Raw genomic sequence first — 24,130 nt, forward strand, 5'->3', positions numbered from 1 at the left:
GTGGGAGGGAGGGGAAGGTAGAGGGATAGGGAAGACAGATAAGTGAAGAATCTTTAAGAAGTTTCCACTATTAACCATGAGTAACACAGCAACTCTGCCAGCTGCTGCCCACTAAATTGTTTCAAAAATACATGTTCAGATTTCTTTATCATAGTAAGAGAGGAGACAATGTTAACACCAGGAGAACAATTGCAAATCTAATGCAAAGGAAGAAACTACAAGTCAAGCTCTGTATCCTCGCTTGTACTAACAGACATAGCAGAAGAACCTAGGAAAGGAACCACACAGCCTAGGGAAGAGGCATATTCCTTCAATGTATAATATATTAGCCAAAACTACCACTGTCACTTACAAAAATTAGTATTTACAACCTGTGACCCATCTCCATACCACTAAGTTTCAGGGAGTATACCTCACCTGTACTTATAGAATCAGAGGCAACATTATGAACCACTGAGGACATTTAAGTTTCCCAACGCTACTTTTTTCCTCCCCAAAATTAAGACAGTACACTTAAAATAGCCATCTTTATATGGAGCTTTTCCTCAGAAAAATACACATATTATAGGTAACATTATCTACAAAAGCATGAATGCTACTTCATATAAGTACAATTATTTTATACTTATAGTCTATAACATATCTACAGCTTGATTACCCATTGCTTTGTATATTACAATAATCAAATACAACTTTTCTAACTTGCATTTAACATACCTAGCAAAACAAATGTTTCCCTCCTCCAATATCTCATACATGCTTAGCTCACCACACCACTCTGGAGAAAAGTTATAATAAGGCTTCATGGAGTAATCATTTGCTTTTTACACTGCAACATGTAAATCCAGAGTTTTAAAAAATTAAACATTATCCTATTATATGTGGTCCATGATTCACAATAGTGAAAGAAAATGCTTTGTTTTAAAAATAACTAAGAATTCTATAACTTCTATTACATAGGAGCCCCTATTGTGCAATGGTGCTCACCTCTTATCCACAGCATATACAGATTCCCATACACTCAATGCAAGTTATTCATTAAAATGTGTCAGAACACACCTTTACAGTTAAGAACTCATTTTGCATTTCTAAAAACTCGGAAATAAGTTTGATGAAAACAACAATAAAAATCAAATGAATAAATCCCAAGCAACAGATCTGAACGGGCACTCCATTCCTTCTTTGCTGCAGAAAACTGAACAAGCTCATCATTTAGCTGATTGTGTAAGACCAGTCACTGCCTGCTTCCAGAGCCCCTTAGACACACACATACACACACCTGAAATCCAGTAACACAGAAAGCAAAACTGAAATAAATTAAAGTTACTCCTCAAACACCTTATTGTGAGTTCTGCTAACAACCCTCTTTTGGGGTTTATTACCTCATCTATTATTTGTGTTTTTCTACAAACTATCAAGAAAATAAAACTCAATGTACTGGAGAGCTGAGACTTTACCCACTTTCAGTTCTAATAATTTTAGTTGTCACTATTAACAAAGTAGATAAATATCTGCATGTGAATCTGAAAAAAATAGATTTATACTTGGTTCCTTAACTGGCGAAAGATGAAAGGTGCCGTCCATATCAGCAGGGTTTTTTCTTTACGTTAGCTTTCTTTCAAGAGCACTTTTGTCTCAGCCCATAATAAGACTGTGTTGGGTTTTTTAATCCTGCAAAACTGATTTGATTTCATCCTATTTTCTTACTCAAAACAAGAAAAAACAGCATTACAAATTGCTAAATCCAAGCTTCTTTCTTTGTTCCTATAGCACAGGTGACTTTCAGAGCTGCACTGTCTGCAGCTCTCCTATCCACCCTTGAGCATCTGGAAGTTAGATCAGCATTATTTTCAAATGAAACATTTCAGGTGCTCAAGAATGCAAAGTTGACATATAATCTTTAAACAATATAGCTGGGAACGCACATACAGAATAACTAGAAACATGCATTATGAAGAGAAACAGAAAACAGCTATCCCTTCAGTCTCTTATTCTAAAGATCTGAAAAATACATTCCTCTATACATACAAATGCAAACTAATGGCAAATCACTGTGGCATCCAAGTGTCTTTAGTTGCTCATCATGCACTGCTCCTCTTCACATGCTCTGCTTCTGTTAGCACTTACAGTTCCTAAATTGCATCTCACCACAAAGCAGTCAGACAAGGTGCTTCCAACAGGGTCATGTGGGAAAGGAAATTTGGGAGCCAGCGTGGCTGAACAGAAGAAATAGTATGGAAGAGAGGTGCCATTCACTAAGGACACATAAGCAGAAGTAATCAGCTGACAAATACAGGATGGGAGAACGACCGTCTAGACAACAGTATTCCGGAAAAGGATCTGAAGGATTGATTAGCAGTTCCTGACTGAACATGAGTCAATGCGATGCTACTGCAAAAGGAACAAACATCACACCAGAAGTGACAAGCAGACACATCGCCTAAAGCATAAACTAAAAGATTCTCCTGCTTTACCTGATAAAGCTTTCCTGTCCAGTTTTGAACATAACCAATTGGTCAAAGATAAGAACAACATCATCTACAAGGAAACAATGAAGTAACAAGTTATTTCATACAAGGAAAAAGAGTCTTGGCAAGTCTTCACATATATGACCATACATGCAAGAGGAAAACTACTCCAGTGCTAAACACTTTCTAGTAGTAAGAATGCTAAGCACTGACTACAGAAATTGCAGATGCTCCATTATCAGCATTTTAAAGAACAGGCTGTCAAACATCCTTCAGAAGTGACAGCTGACTTGGCCTTGAGAAAGTAGTACAGATTAAATCCCTCAAAACTCTTTCCAAACATATTTTTCCTATGTTTCTATTGATCATCTCCAAAACAAGAATTAATCCTTTGTATCGTATCATGTTAGATATATTTACAACAAATTAAACGCATGTGAATAATAAAAAGGGACATCTCCCAGCTTCCAAATCCCTGGGGAGATTGAGGGGACCGTGGTCACCTCAAAGGCATTCTGCCCAGCTCCTCACAGAGGACAAATAGCAAGAAAAATCAGGAAAAGCAAAGTGTTACTCAATGATATACGCAGTCGCATGCAAACAACCCACAGTAACAAAAAAATTCCAGTCTGAAAGTGAAGCCAAAACCTTCGCATTTCAACCCTTCTGTGCAGAACCACAAAGACAGGCTTGAAAGGACTTTAAGAGGTTACCTAGTTTGTTCCCCTGTACCTTCACATAATAAACTATAAATCCAGTAGCAAAACACCCATCAAAGAAACACCTACGCAAAATACTCAGTCTCTCAAAACTAAAGAAATGAAGCAACGCATCTCCCAGGGGCGCGAACTCTGCTGAAAGTGTCTTGTCTCAGTTGCTGAATACATTCAAGTGTTGCAAACAATGTAAGCAGTCAAAACGCTCTCCTCAGGATGTTCCCTGATCCCAAGGCTCAAATTATGGAGAACTTTATAGACCAAAACCTACATGGTGAATTACACTCAGAAGTGAACTGGAAATTATGGAGTGTGGTCGATAACACGTTCAACTTGAACCAGGCTGTAAACATGAAACCCTGTTTTATTCTCTAGCTTCATTTCTGGGTTGCAGGTTAGGGAAGCAAAGAGATGCGTCAAAGTCAGACACTCTTGGAGCAGTGCAAAAAGTTGTCGTATCTGCGTGGTAGGAGTAAAATAACCAATTATAGCTTCCTTGACAGAGAAGTTAGTGACTCCATCACATGCTGTCTGAGCTCCCAGAAGCAATCACAGATTACATTAGCCTACACTACATAAAAAAAGCATTCTCCCTTCAACAGGGAGACCACATTCTCACCTTCACTCCTTGTATTATTTAATTCACCACTGTTCCATCATCTTTTGGCTAAATCTGACCCAGCTAGTAGCCACACAAGTCCAACGCTGAAATAGTGGCAAACAACCCTCAATAAGCAAAAAGAAGAAAAACACAGTACATCAGTATAGAGCTAACCATGAAACAACATCAGCCTTCAAAAATCTTTCCCAATAGGTCCAGATATGTAGTGAAAAGGAAAGAAAAGATCTCCAAAGGGCACTATGTAAGCAGGTGTTAGCTCTAGGTTGTTCTTCGGAGATTAAAAACAGTCAAAACATCACATCCATACTAAGGACTCTAGGTTTTTGGAAACAGCTGTTAAAAACAATTTTAAAATCTTGACTTAGTCTTATTTTAAGGCAATTTCATCACTTTATCAACACTTGTTTAAGTTAAGACTAGTCATGACCAAAGTGACTTAAAAACCTCAGCCTTCATATTCTGCTCTCCAAGAGAATATAGTCAGTGAATTTTTTTGTCTTTTTTGTCCAAAAGCTGTGAGTTGACATCATTCCATTTTTGAAAGATTCCAAAAGTTACTGCTTATATAGAACAACAGGAAAACATCATCTTCATCTGACTGACATCCTGAACTGATGTAAAAGCCCCTATGACAATGCATCATGTGTTAAAAATCTTCCCATTGCAAAGACCCACACATTTTATATCTGAGATACCTAGAGCCTTGGCAGGTATTTCATAAAATGAGAATGGGTTCCCAGCGCCCCAGTGAATTCAATGGAGCACTGGTATCCTGCCAACCTCACTCTCAGTGCTCCATGGCACCTCAAACATCACCTACTTGCAGCTGACCAGTCCCACAAACAGTTACAAGCTGTAACAAGAAAACAATCATTCTCCAGCTGTTCCTTAGCTAAGTGACCCAAAAATGCACTGTTTTGCCTTGCCTGACTCCTAAAGTTATTTAGGCAACTTGACAGAAGTTTTGGATATAGCTCATTATTAGTGGCCATATTGGTCTAAGACAAAAACACAAACTGAATTCCATAGAAATGTGAGGCAAGATTAACATAGGAGAACAGAGAAAATAAGTTTCAAGGTTTCATTCATACTATTTGGAGATGAATGAAAGAGAAGCTGATGAAGTGTTTGTGTTAAACAAAACACATTAGAAGTCCAGCATGGTATTGACAAAGGTATTGTTGAGCTAAGCAAACCAAGCTCATTTACAGTGAAGTTATCTTGCAGTCAAAAAAGTGAGTGCAACATGAAGATAAAGATGCCTTAGCTTAACTAACAGGACTGCTAGCAAGACTACCCTGGCTACAACTCGCAACAGGGAACAAGCCAACTAATTTGGTTTTCGACTATGTGCAAGTCAATACTGCTCCTGTGATCAACTAAAACATCCCTGTATTTTTCCTCCTATAAACCTTAGCTTACTACACAGTCATTTGACCCTTCCATTTCTCCATCTATAAAATAGGAGATGGCCACACTTCACAGCCCCTCAAGAAGGCAGATTTATGGTTTAAACACACTAAGAATACCAAGCATTATTTAAACTTAGTCTAAGTTAGTGTATTTTACTGTACAGAATGACTTCAAGATTTGGAATACCATTCTGCTTACAGACAATGTTTTCATCAACTGTTTTTAATTTTTCTCCTTAATTACTCATTCCATCCTAATCGAAAAAATGCCTTCCTGAAAAATCCTGAGAAGCTCTGTGCTCAGTAGAAAGACGTGAATCACCTACAAACCAGACAGTGTAACTGCATCCTTAAAGATTCAGGTAAATCAAATAAATCAGATAATATGGCAGTATGCAGATCTGGTGAGACAAAGAAAAAAAAAAATGAACCTCTATATTCAGGGTATCTAACAGAACTTGTATCTTTACTCCAGACAGCAGATGCAAGATAATTAAGTAGTCCTGCAATTTATTTATTACAGCTAAAAGTTTCCAGTTTGCACCAACTGGTTAGAGTCATCTTTCAAAAGCTACACTTACCAGTTTGCTGCCTGCAGAGCATCCACAGCTCTACAGTCTTAAATGGATCATTTTAACAAAGGGTTTGGTTATTGTTCTAAACAATATTGTTCTGTTTGGTTTTGAATTCACATAGAACAGCACACAGCATTTATGTAAGACAACTCCATCTGACACCTACCAGAATTACATACTATGAACAGCAAGACATCTTGCTTCTCCTACCCTTACATCAGTGTATTTTGTACTAAACACTCCACATAACCGACCACAACCTTTGTGCGATGCCATCACAACAGCTGAAGGTGCAATTCAAAACATGCAATTTCAAAGTAAAATACAGAAGTTCAACCTTTTGTTTCAAAAATAAAGATATCAAAACCCAGACAAAGCAGACCTTCTCAGAACCAGAAACATTTCAATGCTTATTTCATCTTTAGCATCCTGAAGGATAATATGTAACTGACAAAGTCTATAGCCTTAGAAATAAAAACACCTAACTGCAGTCCAAAGGGTGCCATATGTAAGCATAATAATGTTCTTCATTATGACAGTTATGTCTGTCTACTAGGAAACGAACTGGCAGTGTGTCTGCCTACTAGTAAGTGAACTTAAAGCAACCTGCTCAGTAAAAAGCCATCAGGTATTATCTGTGGCTAGCAGGCAGAAGTTTAAAAATTTGAAGAGAAGATTGTTACCTGTATTAACTACCTCTCAAAGTGGGAATCAGTCAGACTGTGCAAGTGAGCAACAGCCACCTGGTTACCAGCAACCCTTCAGTGCAACCAGGTGGCTGTCGCCTGGTTATTCATCCATTTTGGCATGTCACAGTAGAAATGTGCAGCACGCAGCATGTGCTGCAAAATTCAGATTGAAAATGCAGATGAGGTCTAATATTGATGCAAGCCCTGAGCTCTTTATACAAAGGATACATATGCTTGGTACAACTAATCGTGATTCTCAAAGGGATTTTATAATGTACCCATTTTACTACAGCAGGTAAATAAATCAGTACTACATAAAAAAACAACAAACTGTTTGGAAACATAATAATCCCATCACTAAAAAGGAAAATATATAAGCAGGTCTGTGGCGCAAAATGCAAGTTTGATCTATGAAATTAATTTTAGATGAAGTTTAAAGAATTATATGGCAAGATACAACTCCCCTACCGCTGCTAGAGAGCACAATAGCTTATACAATAATTGGGTGTGATGAAGATTTTGCAGACAGCACTCATCATGCAGGTGAATGAGCACATAGCATAAAACACAGTCGAAGAGAAAAACTGAATTACTTTAGGTTAGTATTTCAACATTTTGCAATGGTCATATAAACTACGGCATCACCCCCATCCTAGGGGTATAGAGTACCCAAACTGAACAGTGGCTTTTTGTTACTATCTTGAATAGCCTTTGGAAGCCAAATCACAGAAAACCACAGAATGAATTTAAATAAGAATAAGCATCTTTTTGTCACTATATTTTATTTATGTAAATAAAGAGGATCTTTGTAGTGAACTACATTTTCTGTCTGATCCACTATGGAGAAATCACAACTGTATCTCTTCAGCAGGCATAAGATTCCAGGGACACCAGCCCTGGTAGGTGAGGAAGAGCTGGACAGGGATACCATGTGTAAGTACCTAGAAAGGTTTGCTAAACATGGAAAATCTTATTTAAATGATATCGCTTAAATGTTTAGCGACCAAGAGGTAGTTATCCAAATAAGGGGAGCAGTGTTTGGCTGTTTGTTTTCGGTATTAGAGAAGGTGCTCCATAGCGATTTTTAGCTGATAAATCAGGAAAAAAAATTGCTTCCGTTGTGAAATAGCATACTATGCTCAAAAATAAAAACCCCAAATAGACCGAGAGGAGGGTTGCAGCTTGAAATACTTGAGTGCTAATATCCAGCATGCCATTCCAGGGAGTCCCAGAGTGGTTTTTAAGCCTCTGCCCATCCTCGTAAAGAAAGGCGGGTGGCAGGACTAATCAATGTCTTGCAACCTATCTGTGACCCTGCAAATAAGGAAGTCAAGAAAATAAACCCAATCGATGATCTCTATAATGTAACATTGGGAGGGCGGCAACATCTGGGCTCAACTCCAAACGGGACGAAGCGGCCCCGCACGGGGCTGGCTCCCGCGGCACTGCGCGCCGGAGCTCGGCCGCGCACACATGCACGAACAAAGGAGGGCTCCGCGCTCCTCGGGCTCTTCCCGTCATATGCACAACTCCGCGTTCAAACGCGACGTAAACAGACGGAAAGGTGCTTACTACGCTAGTAGGTCTGTAGAACAGTTCAGCTGCATCTCTGTCAGAGCGGGCTATTGTCCAGGACGAGCCACCGGAGCTCACAAAGTGCTGGCGGGTTTAATTGATAGTGTCAACAAACAAAAAAAATCAGCGCCAGCCTCCCTGATCACTTCGTACGTCAAATCAACGGGCTTCAGAGCCGTGCACCGGGCAGTCGAACAGATCGGCAAGGAAGCGCGGCTCCCATAAGCGACACTTTGTCTGGTTTCTACTGGAGCAGCGACAAAACCCCCGACGTTCTAACAATGCCCGCGGCCCCGCTCCTCCCCGGGGCGCCGCCGCCACCACCGGAGACCGTCTCCCCGCCGGGGCGCCGCTCACAGCGGCGAGATTTCTTTTCAAGGCTGCTTTGTTCCCCGTGAAACACCAGCCCTGCCACCCCACAGAAGTAAGTCAGGTGCAAGCAGGCAGTTTCAAACCTGGAGTTAGAGCACACTTATTCCATATTTATCCTTCTAGTTATCAAACTTTGATAGTGAGTGATCTTGTAAGTGACCTTTGTGATGTTTCTCTAGTATGTACCCTGCTTTGGTTCATAAAAGTAGTATCACTTTATGCAAGTAGTTAAAGCAGTACTCTTACTTTATTTATGTGTTGCAATGTGTTGGCGTGAGCCTCTCCTACCCTAGCCAAACCCTTCAAGAGCACTTCCACGCTGGTGTGATTGCACCCAGAGGCAAAGCTGCATCAGTTTAACTGCTGAAACAGACATCCACTTTCATCTGTGCAAGTCTTTTGTGTCAAACCGTGTGTAGTACTAAAGAAGATGAGGTTTTTCCAGGTAACTCTTTAAAGTCCAGTACGAAAAAAAAGTTTGTTCCATTGAAATTCCGAGGCCTATGCTGTTTTCTTTAATAAGATGAGTTCAAACATTCATTGAAAAGATTAGTGAACTTCCCGTGTCTTTGCTCCCAAACTCACTTTGCATCCCCCAGCAGAACCTTTGGAGTCTCTAGGTGACAAAATGTGTAAAAGTCACTATTGAAAATCAAAATAATAGGTGCCAAGCTAAATTAACTTCTGCCTCAGCCTATAGACTTCCAGGTACATCCAAGCTATCTCTGTCTCCATAAGAGAGAGCTGCTAACGTGCTGGCTGGGAGTCATGAAATTCTGCCACAGCTTTTTAACTGCTGTCCATCACGTTAACCATGACTGACTTCAGCATGTTTGTATTAGGCTCAGAGCCTCTCCTTCTTCTTCCCTTGAACAAAGACAAGGCTACCCAATGGCTGAAATTGCTTTAGAACCCAGTCACTTAGGGTAAACAGGCGTTACACTATAAATTATATTGTCTTTGGGTGAAGAAATACCTCACTCCAATATTTATCATTTCCCTGTCTCTGAGCAAAATCCTTATTCTTTCAGAGGTTTCATTTCTACAAAGTTATTCGCTCTAGCAACATGTACCTGCATGTGCACCTGAGAAGACATATCACTTCTTTGGAGACAGTATATAGGAAAATTAAATAACATCTTTTTTCCTCTCTTGCTGTTTCCTTTTTACAGGACTGTGTTGCTTCCTAGTTATTTCCCTGCAGCAGCCTTCACCAAGTAGCTTTTAATATCACTGTTCACAGGACAAATTGTTCAGTCTACATTAATTATGCTACATATCAGCATTTCTTACAGCATCTGTCAATGGATTTTAAATTGAGGTTTCTTCTGGAAGTGTGTCTTCCATAGTTTCATCGGTAGTCTGACAGTTACAGCTTCCTACTCAGGGTCTTTATGTGCTCAAATGCTTTTTAATACCATGCTGTTGGTATGTACCATGCCAGAGCACACAGCATGTTATTCCTTCTATGTCTCTCTCTTGTGTCACATTTTTAAGGGAATTCAGTTTACTGTGGAAAACTAAGGTTTGACTGGTCTTGCACAAGTCTACCTTTCTTCATTGCTACCTAGAGAATACTTTAGTGAAAGTTGTTTTGTTCCTGATACTAGAAGCATTGCTTCTTTAGCTCAGCTCTTAAGTTTTCTCTGTTAAGGATTCTGTGAGAGCCACTAAAACCAGTGGACTCTGGGATCCAGGGGTTCTTCTTTCCTGGTTACTGAAAGCCAGTCCCATGTACTCTCAGACCTGAGAAGTTTCTCTGTCCAGATTGATGGATGCATTCCTCTTTAGAATCACAAGCACCCCCATGCTTACAGGCTGCTCTAAGTCTGTTTAACATCCGTTCTTGGACCTTGAGCCCTTTACCCAGCCACTGGCTCAGACACCGAGTCTGTCCTGGTGAGGGTCTTCTCCTACTCACCATCTGCTCCAGCTTGATGTTCACTACCTGATTCATTACCAAATCTGGTATTTCTGATGCTCTTACGTGAGCCATCTCAGCCTCACAATATCACCAATAGTTACCTCAGCCCTGGGTGCCTTGCAAGATTTCACTCCCCAAAGGTCCCAACACCATTCCTCCCCCCAAGCCTCTGTGAAGCCCAGCAGACTCTTACATAACCCCCCTATTACCTACCTGAAACCCAGCCCATTCTCGTAACACTCTAGGCAACTTTTTCCAGCTTCTCAGTCTGTTATTTATGTTCAATTATTTCTTGCATTATGCCCAGTAGTTTCTCATGTTAGCTAAAGCTCAGGCCAAGGCACAGTTATTGGTCTGTTTCAGTTTTGGCTTGCCATCTCATTGCTGCGCCCTCGTGGTATCCCCTCTGCTGTTCCAGCCTCCATCAACCCAAAGTTTTGGTGGGTGTTTTAGCTTCCAGTTAATTTGATTCATAAACTTCATGATTTTCCCCATCTGCTTGTGTATCAGCAAAAAAAAGGGCTTGATCTGGCTTGTGTCTTCACTTCTGCACCAACCATTTCTGTCCTTTGTGGCTCTCCAGCCTTTTACACTGTCCTCTCATCTGTTTAGAGCCTGCTTTTCATTTCTCACTCATTACCTGTGTTCCTCAGCTGTCATCTGCCTCTAGAAGGCCCCTCTGACACTCTAATGACAGTTCCTCAGCCTCCAACATTAATTCAGTCCCTCTTGCCCCAGCTCTCTCCCATACCCAGCTCGAGTGCTCCTTTTGTCCTGCCCTTTTCCCTTCTGAACTGCCAGCCTCCACTGCCCACAGCTCTTCCTTAGGTCCCAGTGCTCCTGTCCTGCTGCCATTCATCTCACCAGCTGTCATCCACAAACTGCGTCTGGATCCCATTTTCACTCCTTCTCTCCACATTACTTTTTTTTTAAATTTCTTTTTTTATGCTTTTCCTCCTCTAACTCCTGTGTATCATCCCCCTTCACCATACTACTCGTGGCTCTCCATGTGCATGATCTCATCGTAGTCCCTGCGCATTCTTCTCTAGGATTAAACTGCATTAGGCCCGATGGTGAAAGGTTGTGGGGCAGAGCATCAGAGCATGACTGCCATGTGAGGCACCTGGCTCTCAGCAGTATCGTCATCTTTGCTCTTCGGCGGGAGCAAATTAGGAGTCAGAAAGATGAAGTTTCTCTGTAGCTCTCCTGCCTACTGAGCTTGATAGCTAAAAGTCCACCCAAAACCTTTTGGGAGTAGGGGAAGTGAGGCACTTCTTGTCTTCTATAGACTAAAACACAGATGGTGTTTGGCCTCCATGTTGCCTCTTCACTTCTGCTTTGGAAACTGGGAAGCGAGGAGGTGAATGGAAAAGTGTTTACCTTTTTCCACTCTTAAGTTACGTCCCCAGGTTATTGGTAATTCCTGATGATAGCATTGTAGTGGCAACTTCCTTCATATTTGCTACTCCAAGCCATGTTAAAAGGTATGGTGCTGCAGGGCACCTTAGACAGAGCTCATGCAAGCATCGGGCTGGCCCTGCTGAAGGGATTCCTCAGCAGCAGCCCCTGGCCACTTAGGGCTCTTCCAGAAAAAGAAACTTCATCTCTTACTTCCTGATTTTATCTGCCTGGGAAAGCCAGGCAGAGGGGGAAATGGTAACAGCAGCAATATATGTGGCTGTGCCCTGCCCTAAAGCCAGTTCTCAAGATGTGGAGGTTTAAGGAGAGTGATACTTTTTGAGTCCCACCTGGACTGGGGTGGCAAAGAGCGGTCAGGATTGAAGTGCACTAGCAAAACCACTGTAGATACTGAGTAGACACCCTCACTTGTCTGATTCAGAAGCACACGCACATTCGTGGATCCCTTGAACATTACCATGGCCTCTAAACCTATCTGATACATGTGCCTGAGCCCTCTTACCTAGAGTGCAGGTTTCCTCTTGTTTCATAGCAAATCTGACTTGGTGTTGGCTATCAAAACAGATACATGTGCTCATGCTTGTCTAATATGTACCCCACAGTCATGGATCCCTCAAATATTAGCAGAGTCTCATAGTCTGTTGGCTGGACTGACTTGCTAGTCATTGACTCTTCCCATGACTGGACACCAGGTTCCTTGCTCAACCACTGACTCAGACCTTGAGTCTTTCCAGATACAGGTCTCCTACTCAGTGGGTACTCCAGTTTGAACCTTGATAGCAAATGACACATACATGCATATAGTATTAAATTCACAAGGAAAACAGTCCCTCTAGTTCCTTGTTCTTGGACCTGCAGACCTTGAGACCTGCAGCATCTTCTGCAGTTGCTGGCATTCAGACCTTGCAGCAGGATCACATGTAGGCCAGAGCGTGAATTACACAAAAAAGTAGTTAAGAAAAGGATTGGTAAGAAGAAAGGGAAGACTGTGGTGATCAGGTGTAGGGTTTGATCAGAGCAGCTTACCAATCAGCAGCCTGTTTAAATACAAGTGGCCCTTTTTATTTCCCGCCACTCCCTGCCTTCATTTGCTGGTATTTGCTCCCCTGCATCATTCTCTTTCTCTGCCTTTGGCCCCTCCTCTAAATTTCCCATAAAATATACATAATCCCACAAGCCCCTTGTGGTATCCCATAGCAGGTTTCATGCAGTTCCACAAACACCCTCAAGTATACCATAATACATACAATAATGACATTTCCCCTTTCTTATCAGTGACAAAGTTCAGGCTGAACCTGTTCAAGGTTGTGTCCGAAGTAGTTCCTTTTATGGCATTAGTGCCTTAATGACCGAAGACGACTTATTGTCTCTGTTGTCACCTGCTCATCAATGTTTGTTTGTGTCTAATCTACCACTTCCCTTGATACTTCTTTTATAGTGAATAGTCCTTAACCAAATAAAGTAATGAATCAGATGCCCTCCCATCCCACACATCCTTATACTAACCCTTCCAACTCAGATCAGCCCCAAGTGAACAAGTTATCTCCTTCCTCTTCAGATATCCACAGCATGCATGGCTGTGAACAGGGAGCTGCTGGCTGCTCACTGCCATGGGTGAAAACCCCAGAAAGATGGTAGAGCAGCCATTGCCCCGAGCGTACTGCTGCCACTTCTTGTCTGTTCCTTCATCAGAGTTTCTTGGACATTAGCCTGATGGGCTCATCCAGCCCACCCCTATCTGCCCATTTCTGTTTGATGGTTTTAGAGGTTCATTTCCTTGAAACCCTGGTCAGTTCCAAATGTTCACACAAGTGGTTGCATCCTCAGTTGTTCCCCCACAGGACACTTCCAAGCATCTGTAGTAACCACCAGTGATCCATTCCTTGGGTTAAATCTGTGAGTTCAGTAGAGGATTTCAAGACCTGGAACTTCCACCATACCATAGACTTTGAAGAGGGGAGAAGGGATTTCTTCTATCGTTAGGCATTCTAAGCTCTGTAAAGGGTGTTGCTTTGACACAGTTTAATCATTGTGAACTGAACAACTAGCAATTACACCTTGAGGAGGTTCACTAGTAAGTGCAACACAATTTATTTTAAAATGATTACCAGAATGAATGTCCTAAACCAGTATTATTTTAAAATGTTTTAAGAGCATTTGTTTTGATTTTTAATTAAAAATGCAATCTCATAGTCATTTTAAACAGTTACTTGATAAGCAAATGGATCCTGTGGAGGACAGGAAATTACTAAATTATTATTGGTAAAATCACCTTTTATGTACTTCATTGTTTGAAAAGTAAAAAGGAAAAATCATTTCTTGTAACTGTTGCAGTAAGATTTTAGTGGTTTTAGCCTTCACAGCACATTTATTAAAAAACTGATGATGAGAGAATATACAAGTGAAACTAAGTATTTCATTAAATCAATACTAATAGATTAATAAAATAAGTAATGAATTGTATTACTTGGTAATGCAGATCTGAACTGCCAGTGATCCTGTCATAATTTCACAAATTAAAGTGTTACAAAGGTTCACAGTACTTTATCTGAGGACAAAGGGGTGTCCCCACACCTCAGCATGAATATGTAACTCTGTTAGCACAAGGCATAGGATATATTACAGTCTCCAAAAATACCCAACAAAGGCTTGCTATTTGGTTTTCTCTGAATTCAGAAAACTTTAATATCTTAAAAGCAAAGATGGATGGCCTTTATCTTTGTTAGTTACCATTACTTTAACTGCCTAGTAGTGGACATACAGCTGTATTTAATTCCAGTAATCTAAGCCAATTCTTACCCACTCAGTAGCCAGTAAAGGCTTTGATACATGAACAAAATACCAAGTATCAGCTGCTCTATATAATAACTGGAGCTCTTTGAGGAGTAAGCTGCTTCAGACCACCTGGTGAGCAAGTGCACAGCTTAAACATGATAACTTGTTTGCATGTTAAAGCATTTAAGGTGTTTGAAATCTCTGCTTATGCCTCCTGTTACCTGCAGTGGAGTAACAGGGAGTAGTAGTTCATCAGTCCACTGATAGATGAAGACCTTTAAACTGCCTCAGTATTAGCAAATCCCTGATTTTTGCCCGAAAAGGCTTTCTCATTACCTGAACAAGTAATAGATGCAGACATGCTTTATTTAGATGTAGAGGTGTGGACTAGGAGGATATTAAAAGTTTTTTGAATGTTCCAAGGGTAACACAGACGCCAGTGTAGTTTGTTATGCATATTGAAACACCTTGTTCACTGTTTTGTTTTTACTGGGGAATACTGGTTTTCTGGAAGAGCACCAAAGCTGTCAATCCTTGTTACCAGTGATGTCTGCCACAAGGTGTGCCTGTCATATAAACAGGGGATACAGTTCTTTGAGACTTTAGCCAGCTTTCTTGATGAAAGGGTGCAGGGTCTAAAGTAGGATATGGTTATGGTAAGAGTGAACAGTAGGAAAGGAAGAAAAGGACTTAAATATTGTGAAATTACAAGTATTAAGTATTTTAACTTCAGTATTGGCAAAACTCTTGCCTGTCCAAACAGCCTTCATAAGCTTTCTCAGCCCTGTGTGCTTCCTTCCACCATTTCTTGTCTTGAATTCCCTGCTAGGACTCTGCATCTAGGATCTTCATCCTAAAACAACAGTTGCTGCCAGACTCTCTGAGGCTTCTGCTTCACATTCTCGTCCATGAACTCCCAGCAAGCTGAAGCCAGGAGAAGAGCCTGAAAGCATTTGAATGTCTTTACATGAACCTTTTAAAATTGCTTTAAATATTGCATCAGTAAAAACCCTGCACAATGTAGAAAAGACCATGGCATTGAAGAACTGGGAGGGAAAAAATGGTGTAACTTTTGTGCAAGTCTGTGCTTGTGAAGAGTTGGGAACATCATCCTGACCAGTGTCTAGCTGAAGTCAGGGGAATACATTTGTGAAAGTCTTGTTTCTTTGCAGAGTTGTTGTCTGAAGTCATCAGTAATTAATTACAGTCACTTGAGTGAAAAAAACCTGGTGTCCAATGACCTGATAATTGTTGAATTAAATAATGTATTGGTCAATACCATTAAAACCTCGTAACCAGGTTGAAACTGTGCTGCTTAGCTTGTAATATAATGCATAAACTTTTGTAAGATGCCAAACTGCTAAACAGTAGGGTTAGGCAATATGAGGGTGTGCAAGCAGTTTTCCTCAGTAAGAATGATAAGAGTACACATGTAATGTGCGTGGCTGTTTATACAATATAGTTTCATGTTAGGGAGCTTCTCCGCCCTGCTTGGTAGGGCAGTAGATTTATGCCCTGTAGTATAAGCAATAACACTTTTTTGCTGTACAAATGTGGAGTGCTCAAACTACTTTGTACAGAAATAGTACCCATATTTGATACTTTGATTATGGTATGGAGCCAGGAGTGCTCAACTGGAGTCTTTATTGATTTTTCAAAACACACTACATGTTATGGCAGTCAAATTGTAGTTGTTAAGTAAATGAAAAGGTCATTGTGTTTTGCTTGAACTTGTTCTCTGATTATAAAGTGTTTTAGATCATCAGTGTACAGCAGAAACTGTCAACTTTTAATGTTTTGGCACTATATGGAATGGTATAGTTGCAAGTCTAATATCTGATCATTGATATCAAGGCCTGGTTTGCCAGCAGGTAATTCTATGTTCACTGCTTGTTTGCCACTCTGTCCTAACAGTTTGCTATAATAGACCTGTAAATGAGAAGTTGTAGTAGGTGTTTTTGTCAGTGGCTTCATGGTCCAAAGCTCTCAGACAGATACCTGTCTGTTCCTAGTAATATATTTCAACTGGGTTTCTTGAACTCCCATTTTGATTTTTTTTGCCTCATGTTATCACTGGGCCATCTCTTCCTAATAGTGTTTTTTCCACTTTCATGAATTCTTCTTTAATTTTTATAATGGACACACAGTGCCCAGTGTGAAATAGCCCAGCTGCTTCTGCTTGATTCTTGCTCATTGAGATGTCATCGTCCCATTTGTCATCAGAGACTTTGTCCCCAAGGAGTAGCTACTTCTGCTTCTTGCCCTGTGTAGTAGTAGCCAATTAAAAGCCTTCTCTTTATCCCTCTGGTATAGAAGCTTTATAACTGGATATGCCATCTGTTTTGACTTTGCAAGCTAGTATGTTGTGGTGTGGCTCTGTTCACATGATCAAATAATAAGGCACAATAGATAAAGACAATTGGTGCTGCAGTTCCTGCAACTATATTACATGGTTTAGCATTTTTGTTTTGGATTACATGTAGTCAGTCTTCCCACACCAAACTGCCTCAATGTGCAGGTGTTTCAAAGCTGTCTGAAGCAGTGCCCCTTGGTTTAGCCCCAGACGTCTCTGCTAGGATGTGTTTTATATGTATCTGGACTCCAGACGAATCCAGTACATGTGCACCAACTCCTCTCTAAACCCAGCCGATGTGCCCAGCAGCTGGAGGATGATGAGGGACTGCAGGACTCCTGTGTGAGTCAGAGCTGTGCTGAGATGCAGGAAGAGCGACAGGACTGGTAGGTAGCACAGGGAAGCACGGTGCAGCATCCTGCGATTCAGAGCCACTGCCAGAGGTCATAGCTTGTGCCCCAGGTCAGCCCAGGCAGTTCCACGGTGGGAGCACACAAAGATTCACAGTATGAAAACAGGAATGGTTATGAAACAAATGTGTGCAGTAATAAGTGATACTGCTGTCACCAGAGCATTTTGCTAGCATTTGTTTTGACCAGCGTGCCAGCACTGAATTTTATTATGACTCAGTAATGCATGAATAAATGAGATTGAGCTTTTTCTCTGAAGGCTGGTATGTAACAGAAAACATCCTGCCTGAGGTTTTAATTTGATTTTGTCTTATATGGGATGAAAACATGCAGCCTGTGTTATTACTGTACTAATTTAATGTTCAGGAGTCTGCATGTATTTATACAGTTAGCAAAATGTTGCCTGAAAAACATAAACAACTTGTATCACTAATTCTAACATTCTAATTCTGTTTCTTGAGGAAGTTAACTTCAATTATTTTATCATCCATGTCCATGAGCTACATGAGCAATATCAGTTAGTAAGTGTATATCATATTTAAGAAGTCAAGATCAATGTCACATGTTTCATTAATGTGTGAAGGACAAGAGAAATAAGTCCAGTTTAAAAATATTTATTTCATATTCTGGTACACAGTCAGAATATGCTCATAGAAATTAGATACAGCCTGCTGTGAGATGTCCCTTTGATCTGTAAGATATTAGTATTTGAGCTCTGACTTGAAAATACTTTCATCTGAAATTAATTTTAAAAAATTTATTTAAGTGTATAAATAGTGTATTATTTGAAATACAGTCAAAACACTGTTTTCCTTTGCTAAGATATCAATTAGGCTGAACTGTGCTGATCGACATCATTGCACGCTATAATGAACTTTCCTTTTCAGACATTCTTTCTTACACTTTGAACACCCGTTTATGGAGTTTTGATTCTAAAAGTAGAAACAACTTATTTTGCTACTCTCCATCTGGAAAAGCTCCAGTTCACTGAGAAAGCAGCAACAGACCACAGAGCTTTTAACACCACAGGGCCTCTTCCTTGTACTGATTCTTCATTAAGTACAAAATTCAGTTAAACAGTTCACCCTTGAAGGCTTTGTGAATATCAGGCAGCTCAGTCAGAACACCTGAGAGATATTTCAACCTGTTCTGTTGGTATGAAACCCACATACATCAGGATCCCAGAAATGGGACTTCTCAGCATGAACTTTGAGGTTACTTCTAATTTATATGAGTCTGAAAAAAATTAGTGACATTTAAAATTAAAATTTCACACTCTTTTTTGTTGTTATTCTCAAGTAGTTGCCTTTATCAAGGAATGTCTACCAGTGGAAAGGAATTTATCAATCCTGTCATGCAAACATTTTAGTCAGGAGCATGGTAAAAATTTCTGTCATAATGACATGGGGGTGTCTCATATGAATACCTAAAGCAGACTTTAGGTTTTTAATTAAAAATCACACAGCCTTTCCTCTAGCTACAGAATGTAAAGCAATCATTTCAAAAGACCACTATACAATCCTTTTAACATCAAAAAGATAAACATGCTTGGTAACTGAATACTCTTAGGGGAAAAGGACAGATGACAAGAGAAGAGACAAGGAGAATCCTTGTATAAAGAATTATTGATCTGTACTAAATAATGATAACAAGAAGTAGAGAGTAAACTAATTAACACATTTTATGTAGCAATGCCAGCATAAAAGATACTAGGTTTAATACAGTAGTTGTTATAGGCATCGCAAAGATAAATTGTGGCAATAAAGAAGTATTACTGTCCTTATTAAACACACTATTAAGACCCTTTCTTTGTGGAAGAGCTAAGGTCACAATCATGGTAAATGGAAATTAAGATATGCCTATTTCCAGCTTGCTAATGTTTGAAGAGGAGTTAGCAGAACAGTGGCAGTAGTAACATACACAAGCACTAAATTTGTGTACAGATCTTTACTTATGACACCTTCCAGTACGTATTTTTAAAAAATTTAAAATTACAGTCTTGATTAGCTGAGCACAAAATTATACTTTTTTTCTTAAAGTAGTTAGTTTTCATGTGAAAACAGAAAAAATTTAGTCTTTATACCACCAATTTAAACCAGCATTGTTTTTGCTCTATTGTAATGCCTTTGATATGCCTCTATATTAAATAGCAAGTTAAACAGAAAAAAAAGCTTATTTTTATTAATTAGATTTGGGTGGTAAGTACAAATGAAGAACCTAAATGATGACTTGTCCTTCCATTTCAAATTCTTGTGTTGGACATTTTCTTCCTCTTCTTTGTAACTAAACATTCTGAGTTTCAGGCTGCATCCTTTATAGTCTTTCCAGATAATAGTGTAAGGTTTAATCATTGCTTCTTAATCCCTGATTTTAGTACATTATGTGGATCTCAGCTCTCCATGTCTACAATGTCATGTGATCACACTAAACAAGAAAAGGTTGGTATTGTTTACTTCAAAAATATCTTTTTTGTTGAAGTGTCCTATTATTCTGGAGATCAGTATAATAATTCATACAAGCCTGAGTGATTCATAAATATCGAGTTTTAAAATTAAACGTTTAAGTACAGAGAAAATGTCAGCGAAGACTACTGAGTATTGAGTACCACTTCAGAGTCATCTTGATTTGCTTTATTGCTTTTCTATTTAAAAAAAAAAAAAGTATAAAGACGCAGTTCTTTATAGATGTTCTTTAAAACAGCCTCCATGTATTTCTGATCTACAGTTCTCATCTTGCAAATATGTTGAGGTGAATAACAACTCAAGCAGCCCGCTGAACTGAATAAGATTGTTCGCATAAGTAAAATATTTGCACAAATAAATGTTTGTAGAACTAACCACAGAGGTTGCAAGGAAAACTGTATCCAAAGCCAAAATTCAGGAAAGAAAAAGATTTAGTGAGATCATATGACAGAGGTAAACATAAGCAAGTGTTCTTTGAAGGAGAAAGCTGGGGCATGAAGGGAGACTGATGGCTGGTGGTGTAACTCATATGCATGCCACTGTTGTACTGCAGGGGCTTTGGGTAGGGTCGGGGAACGGAGAGAGAAGTAGAAGGAAATGAGAATTTTTATGGAAAACTGCATAACATAATGAAATGGAACTTGATTTCCTGATTCCTGCCACATCCTTGAGGAGATTGGAGTGCTTAGGGTGTTCAGAGGAGGAGGACCCTGGTAAGGGCACCCTGGAGGAGCGGGCAGTGTAGGGTTAGAACGGAAGCTATAGCCACAAGTATGGAAGACCAGTGTGCTGAAACAGCAGAACGTGTTTTGGCAATGGGATTAATAAAAACCTGTGTACCAGTCACAGTGCAGCTCATACGGGGTAGGAACAGTCTGTCCTGTGAGCCCAGAGAAGCACCCGTAGCTGAGGGAACAACACGAGTAAATCCTAAGGCACCTCCAAAGGAACCGTTAAGAATTTACTGACTGGCAAAAGTGAATAAGAGTGGATGTGTTAGGACTTGGGAAATATTCTGAAGATGTTGCTAAGATCAAGGAAATACCTGTTGTAAGTAGAGGCCAGACTACAGCCTTCACTGTTTAATGAAACAACAGCGCAGAAGTTCTGCTATTAGTCATCACATGGATTGTCACTTGTGGGAATTACTGTTGCTGTGCATTTTTTAATTCCAATTTATGGGCAGGGAAGGTGCAGAAAAAATGGGTAAATGTACATTTGTTTAGTAATTAGGGTAAGACATGTTTTCTTTGTTTGGCTAAGAGTAGGAATTGACTTTGTATTTTGAGTGTGACAGGGATGCTCCTGTAGTGCTACAGTTTCACCCTTTAGGTGTTCTTTAAACAGAAATGGTACTAATTTTGCTTAACAACAGTTGTAAGAAATCCAAGCAGCTTTAAGGGGCTTAATGAAATTATTCAAACTTTTGGTCTGAGGTTGATAAATATGTTTTCATGTTTGGTGGCCAAGATATCAAATCCTGCATTTAGTTATGCTAATGTAAGTTTATGCCATTTACGCAGCAGTGAGGTATTATGTGGCTCTGAGCTTGCATAGAACCAGTCTGTAGTGTGTTAAATATTTATAAATTACATATTAACATCAGCACTTAAATATTGTTCTGAATACTTATTAGGGTCACTTTCAAGTGTGTGTGTGTGTGTGTGTGCGCATGTGTGTTCCTCTCAATATGAGAACAGTGGGTTTGCTCTGGTCTTTATTTTTATTGATGTAGGGGTTTGTCTGGGCTCAAGCAGAAAAATGACAAGCACTGCTTGTGAACTGGACAGTAATGTAGTCTATTATTTAAATATGATCTTACTAGCAAGCACATTGGTTTTGTTTTATTAAAATTCCAACACTTCACATTTTTATTAATCACTTTCCCACTCTTTCTATTCACTTGTATTCTGATGCCCGTGCTCTGGTACCCATAGCAACACTTGTTAATGCTAATGAAACTGCAACATCCTAAGCTCCCCGACAGAGCAGCCCTGTTAAATATGGCTGTTAAGCACAGTTGTATTTCTGTTAGTTCCAGCTCCCAGCAGACACCTGCTCTGTAGAAACTCTGTCCTGAGATATTAGGATTTGCTAACTCGGAGCTTTTCTTAAAGCTGGCATTTGACTGGAGTGAAATTCTCATATTCCCAGACAGTGGATGCTACAGAATATGTATGATTTCTGTAAAACTGACAAGGTTTAGCTGTAGGATTAAGTACTCTTTTGAAGTGCTCATTTGCATTCAATGAAAAAAAGGGCAGGGTTGAGTCTGACTGATCTTGGAGGAAGCTACAGGATGTGTTGTCTCCTAGAGCACATGGACCTTTTAACTAAATATCATTCATAGTGTATTAACAAGCAGAAGTAATAGCTAATAATACCTCTTGAACTCAGACTCCACTCAACTTAATAGAAGTACTTAAGCACTTTAATAAATAGAGGTAGGAAATAGTTATGTGCATTGATTCTTCTTTCACTAAGGAACATATTTGCATGTAGTATTGGTGAGGATGATGACAGGATGTTTTATTTCCATTATCCTGAGTTTTGGTTTTGAATACTGTTTATTTGGCAAGTCATTAGTCGTCCATCTTTTATACTCTAGAAAACAAAGGAAAAATCCTATAATCAGTATAAAATCTTTTCCAAGAATATGACCACAAATTAGGGAATGCCACTGTGCCAATAGATGCTGCAGTGCCAAGGCTGCAAAATGGGGAAGCTCTCGTGTGTATTTCAAGTGTCAAGCTGGTGCTTTTCAATACTTTTTCATCATAGATCAAAAAAAACAGAATACTAGACAAAGCTTTAAAACAGCTAATTTCCCAAAGAGTTTTAAATGCAGCACTTTTTTGTGCAGAATTACCTATAGCTTGGTTCCCTAATGTACCATATCTGGGGAGTTTGGTCATTTTGATAACTAAATGGTTTTGCTGTGTAATCAGTGTGAGCTTGGGGGAGGGTGCTCAGCCTTTCTGTTTTCCAGTCGGCATCTGTTATGCTGTTAGTGTAGAGTGCCTGGTTTGCTAGGTGTCTTTCAATTTCCTCTCATTCTTTCTCCTCTTTGTTATTTACATGTCTAAAAACCTCAATCTTTTACTTACTGTTTGGATTTCTTTATTTGCCTGTATATCTTTGTTGTGTTCATCTTTGTTTTAGGATCATTTAAAGTTCTTGTGCTAATCTCCTCATAATATTAACCAGCTGTATTAATGAGATAATAAACTAGACTTGTTGGTAATGAATTGATTCATTCAACTACTGGATTTAATTAGAAAGACACTTAACATTCCAGCAGATGTTCTTATTTTGTTTCATTATCCTTGTGTTACCAACAGTGGGCTTATAAATGTATACTCTGCATGTCTATATTTACATGATGCATTCGTCCACCTAAAGCCTGTTGTGCCATAAACTCAAAAAAATTAGATGAAACCTGTAAATATGTCTTAAGCCAATTTATATGAATTCCTCTTTCATCATTTCATTTCCCAGTCTATATGCAGTCTTGAATTTTCAGAGTATTCTTCATCTGATAATAAAATGCTTGATCTCTGTAAAATGAGATAGATGTCTTCTTCACTAGTTAAAAACACTTGTCTTTGGACTTATATTATCTCCTCTCCTTCTGGTCTCATGACTCTCATTCCTTTTTATCTGGTGACAAAGCTTCAAAAAGAATACAAGTGCCCCTCTCCTCGGCATTCCCTGCAGACTAATTTAGGGAGTTCCTTGCTGGTTGCCTGCTGGAGGGGTCTGCCTTTCCCTGAGCTCTGGGCCTTTAGGCATGGCAGCAAGTTGCATCCCAGGACCAAGCCATGTGAGTTAGGAACTGTGACAGTGAAGTTATTTCATTGATCTGAACCCCAGCACCCTCACTTTCCAGTTAGGGAATGTAATTTATGCAGCAGTGTTCAACTTGTCCCCAAATATAGTCAGAGCACATAGTTCGGATATGCAACCGCGAAGAATTGAGCACAACAGCTTTTACTGTATTTAGTGTGCTACATATGCCTACGCTGACAACAGTAGGTTTTGCAAACTGACACCACTGCTGGATGTCCTTGTTGGGAAGCACGGTGATAAAATCTTAGTGTTTTCCTTTGTGTGTAGTGCTTTTGAAGGAACCCTGAACACTTTATAAGGCTAACATGGATAACAAGATAATAAGGCTATAAAGGATAACAAACCATCCATTTGCTTCTTGGTGGCAGCAAGCTTTTACACTGGCTAAACCATCTCTGAGAACTTTGCCTTTCACAACTGTGGTGGTTTGACTTTGGCTAAATGCCAGGTATCCACCAAGTTGCTCTATCACTTCCCCCCCCCCCCCCCCCCCCCCCCCCCCCCCCCCC

General features: G+C 39.8%; 2 protein-coding genes across 5 annotated transcripts in view; one reads left to right on the plus strand and one right to left on the minus strand.

Annotated features, from left to right (window-relative positions):
* The window catches only part of DOCK4 (dedicator of cytokinesis 4), a 245,515-nt gene extending 242,979 nt beyond the window's left edge, over positions 1-2,536 (minus strand). For all 3 annotated transcript variants that reach the window (XM_026867923.1, XM_026867922.1, XM_026867921.1), the window contains exon 1: positions 2,475-2,536. In XM_026867923.1, coding sequence (XP_026723724.1) covers positions 2,475-2,535 — 61 coding nt within the window. In that variant the 5' untranslated portion in view covers position 2,536. The remainder of the gene's footprint in view (positions 1-2,474) is intronic.
* Positions 2,537-19,729: 17,193 nt separating this feature from the next.
* ZNF277 (zinc finger protein 277) overlaps positions 19,730-24,130 on the plus strand; it is a 60,375-nt gene continuing 55,974 nt past the window's right edge. The window contains exon 1 of one of the 2 annotated variants that reach the window (XR_003400387.1): positions 19,730-19,748. The gene's annotated coding sequence lies outside the window, so the exon portion shown is untranslated. The remainder of the gene's footprint in view (positions 19,749-24,130) is intronic. The other variant, XM_026868241.1, reaches the window with a different exon arrangement.

The sequence above is a fragment of the Athene cunicularia genome (genome assembly GCF_003259725.1).
Source record: "Athene cunicularia isolate RWA chromosome 1 unlocalized genomic scaffold, athCun1 chr1_part2, whole genome shotgun sequence".
In the NCBI taxonomy this organism is placed as follows: Eukaryota; Metazoa; Chordata; class Aves; order Strigiformes; family Strigidae; genus Athene; species Athene cunicularia.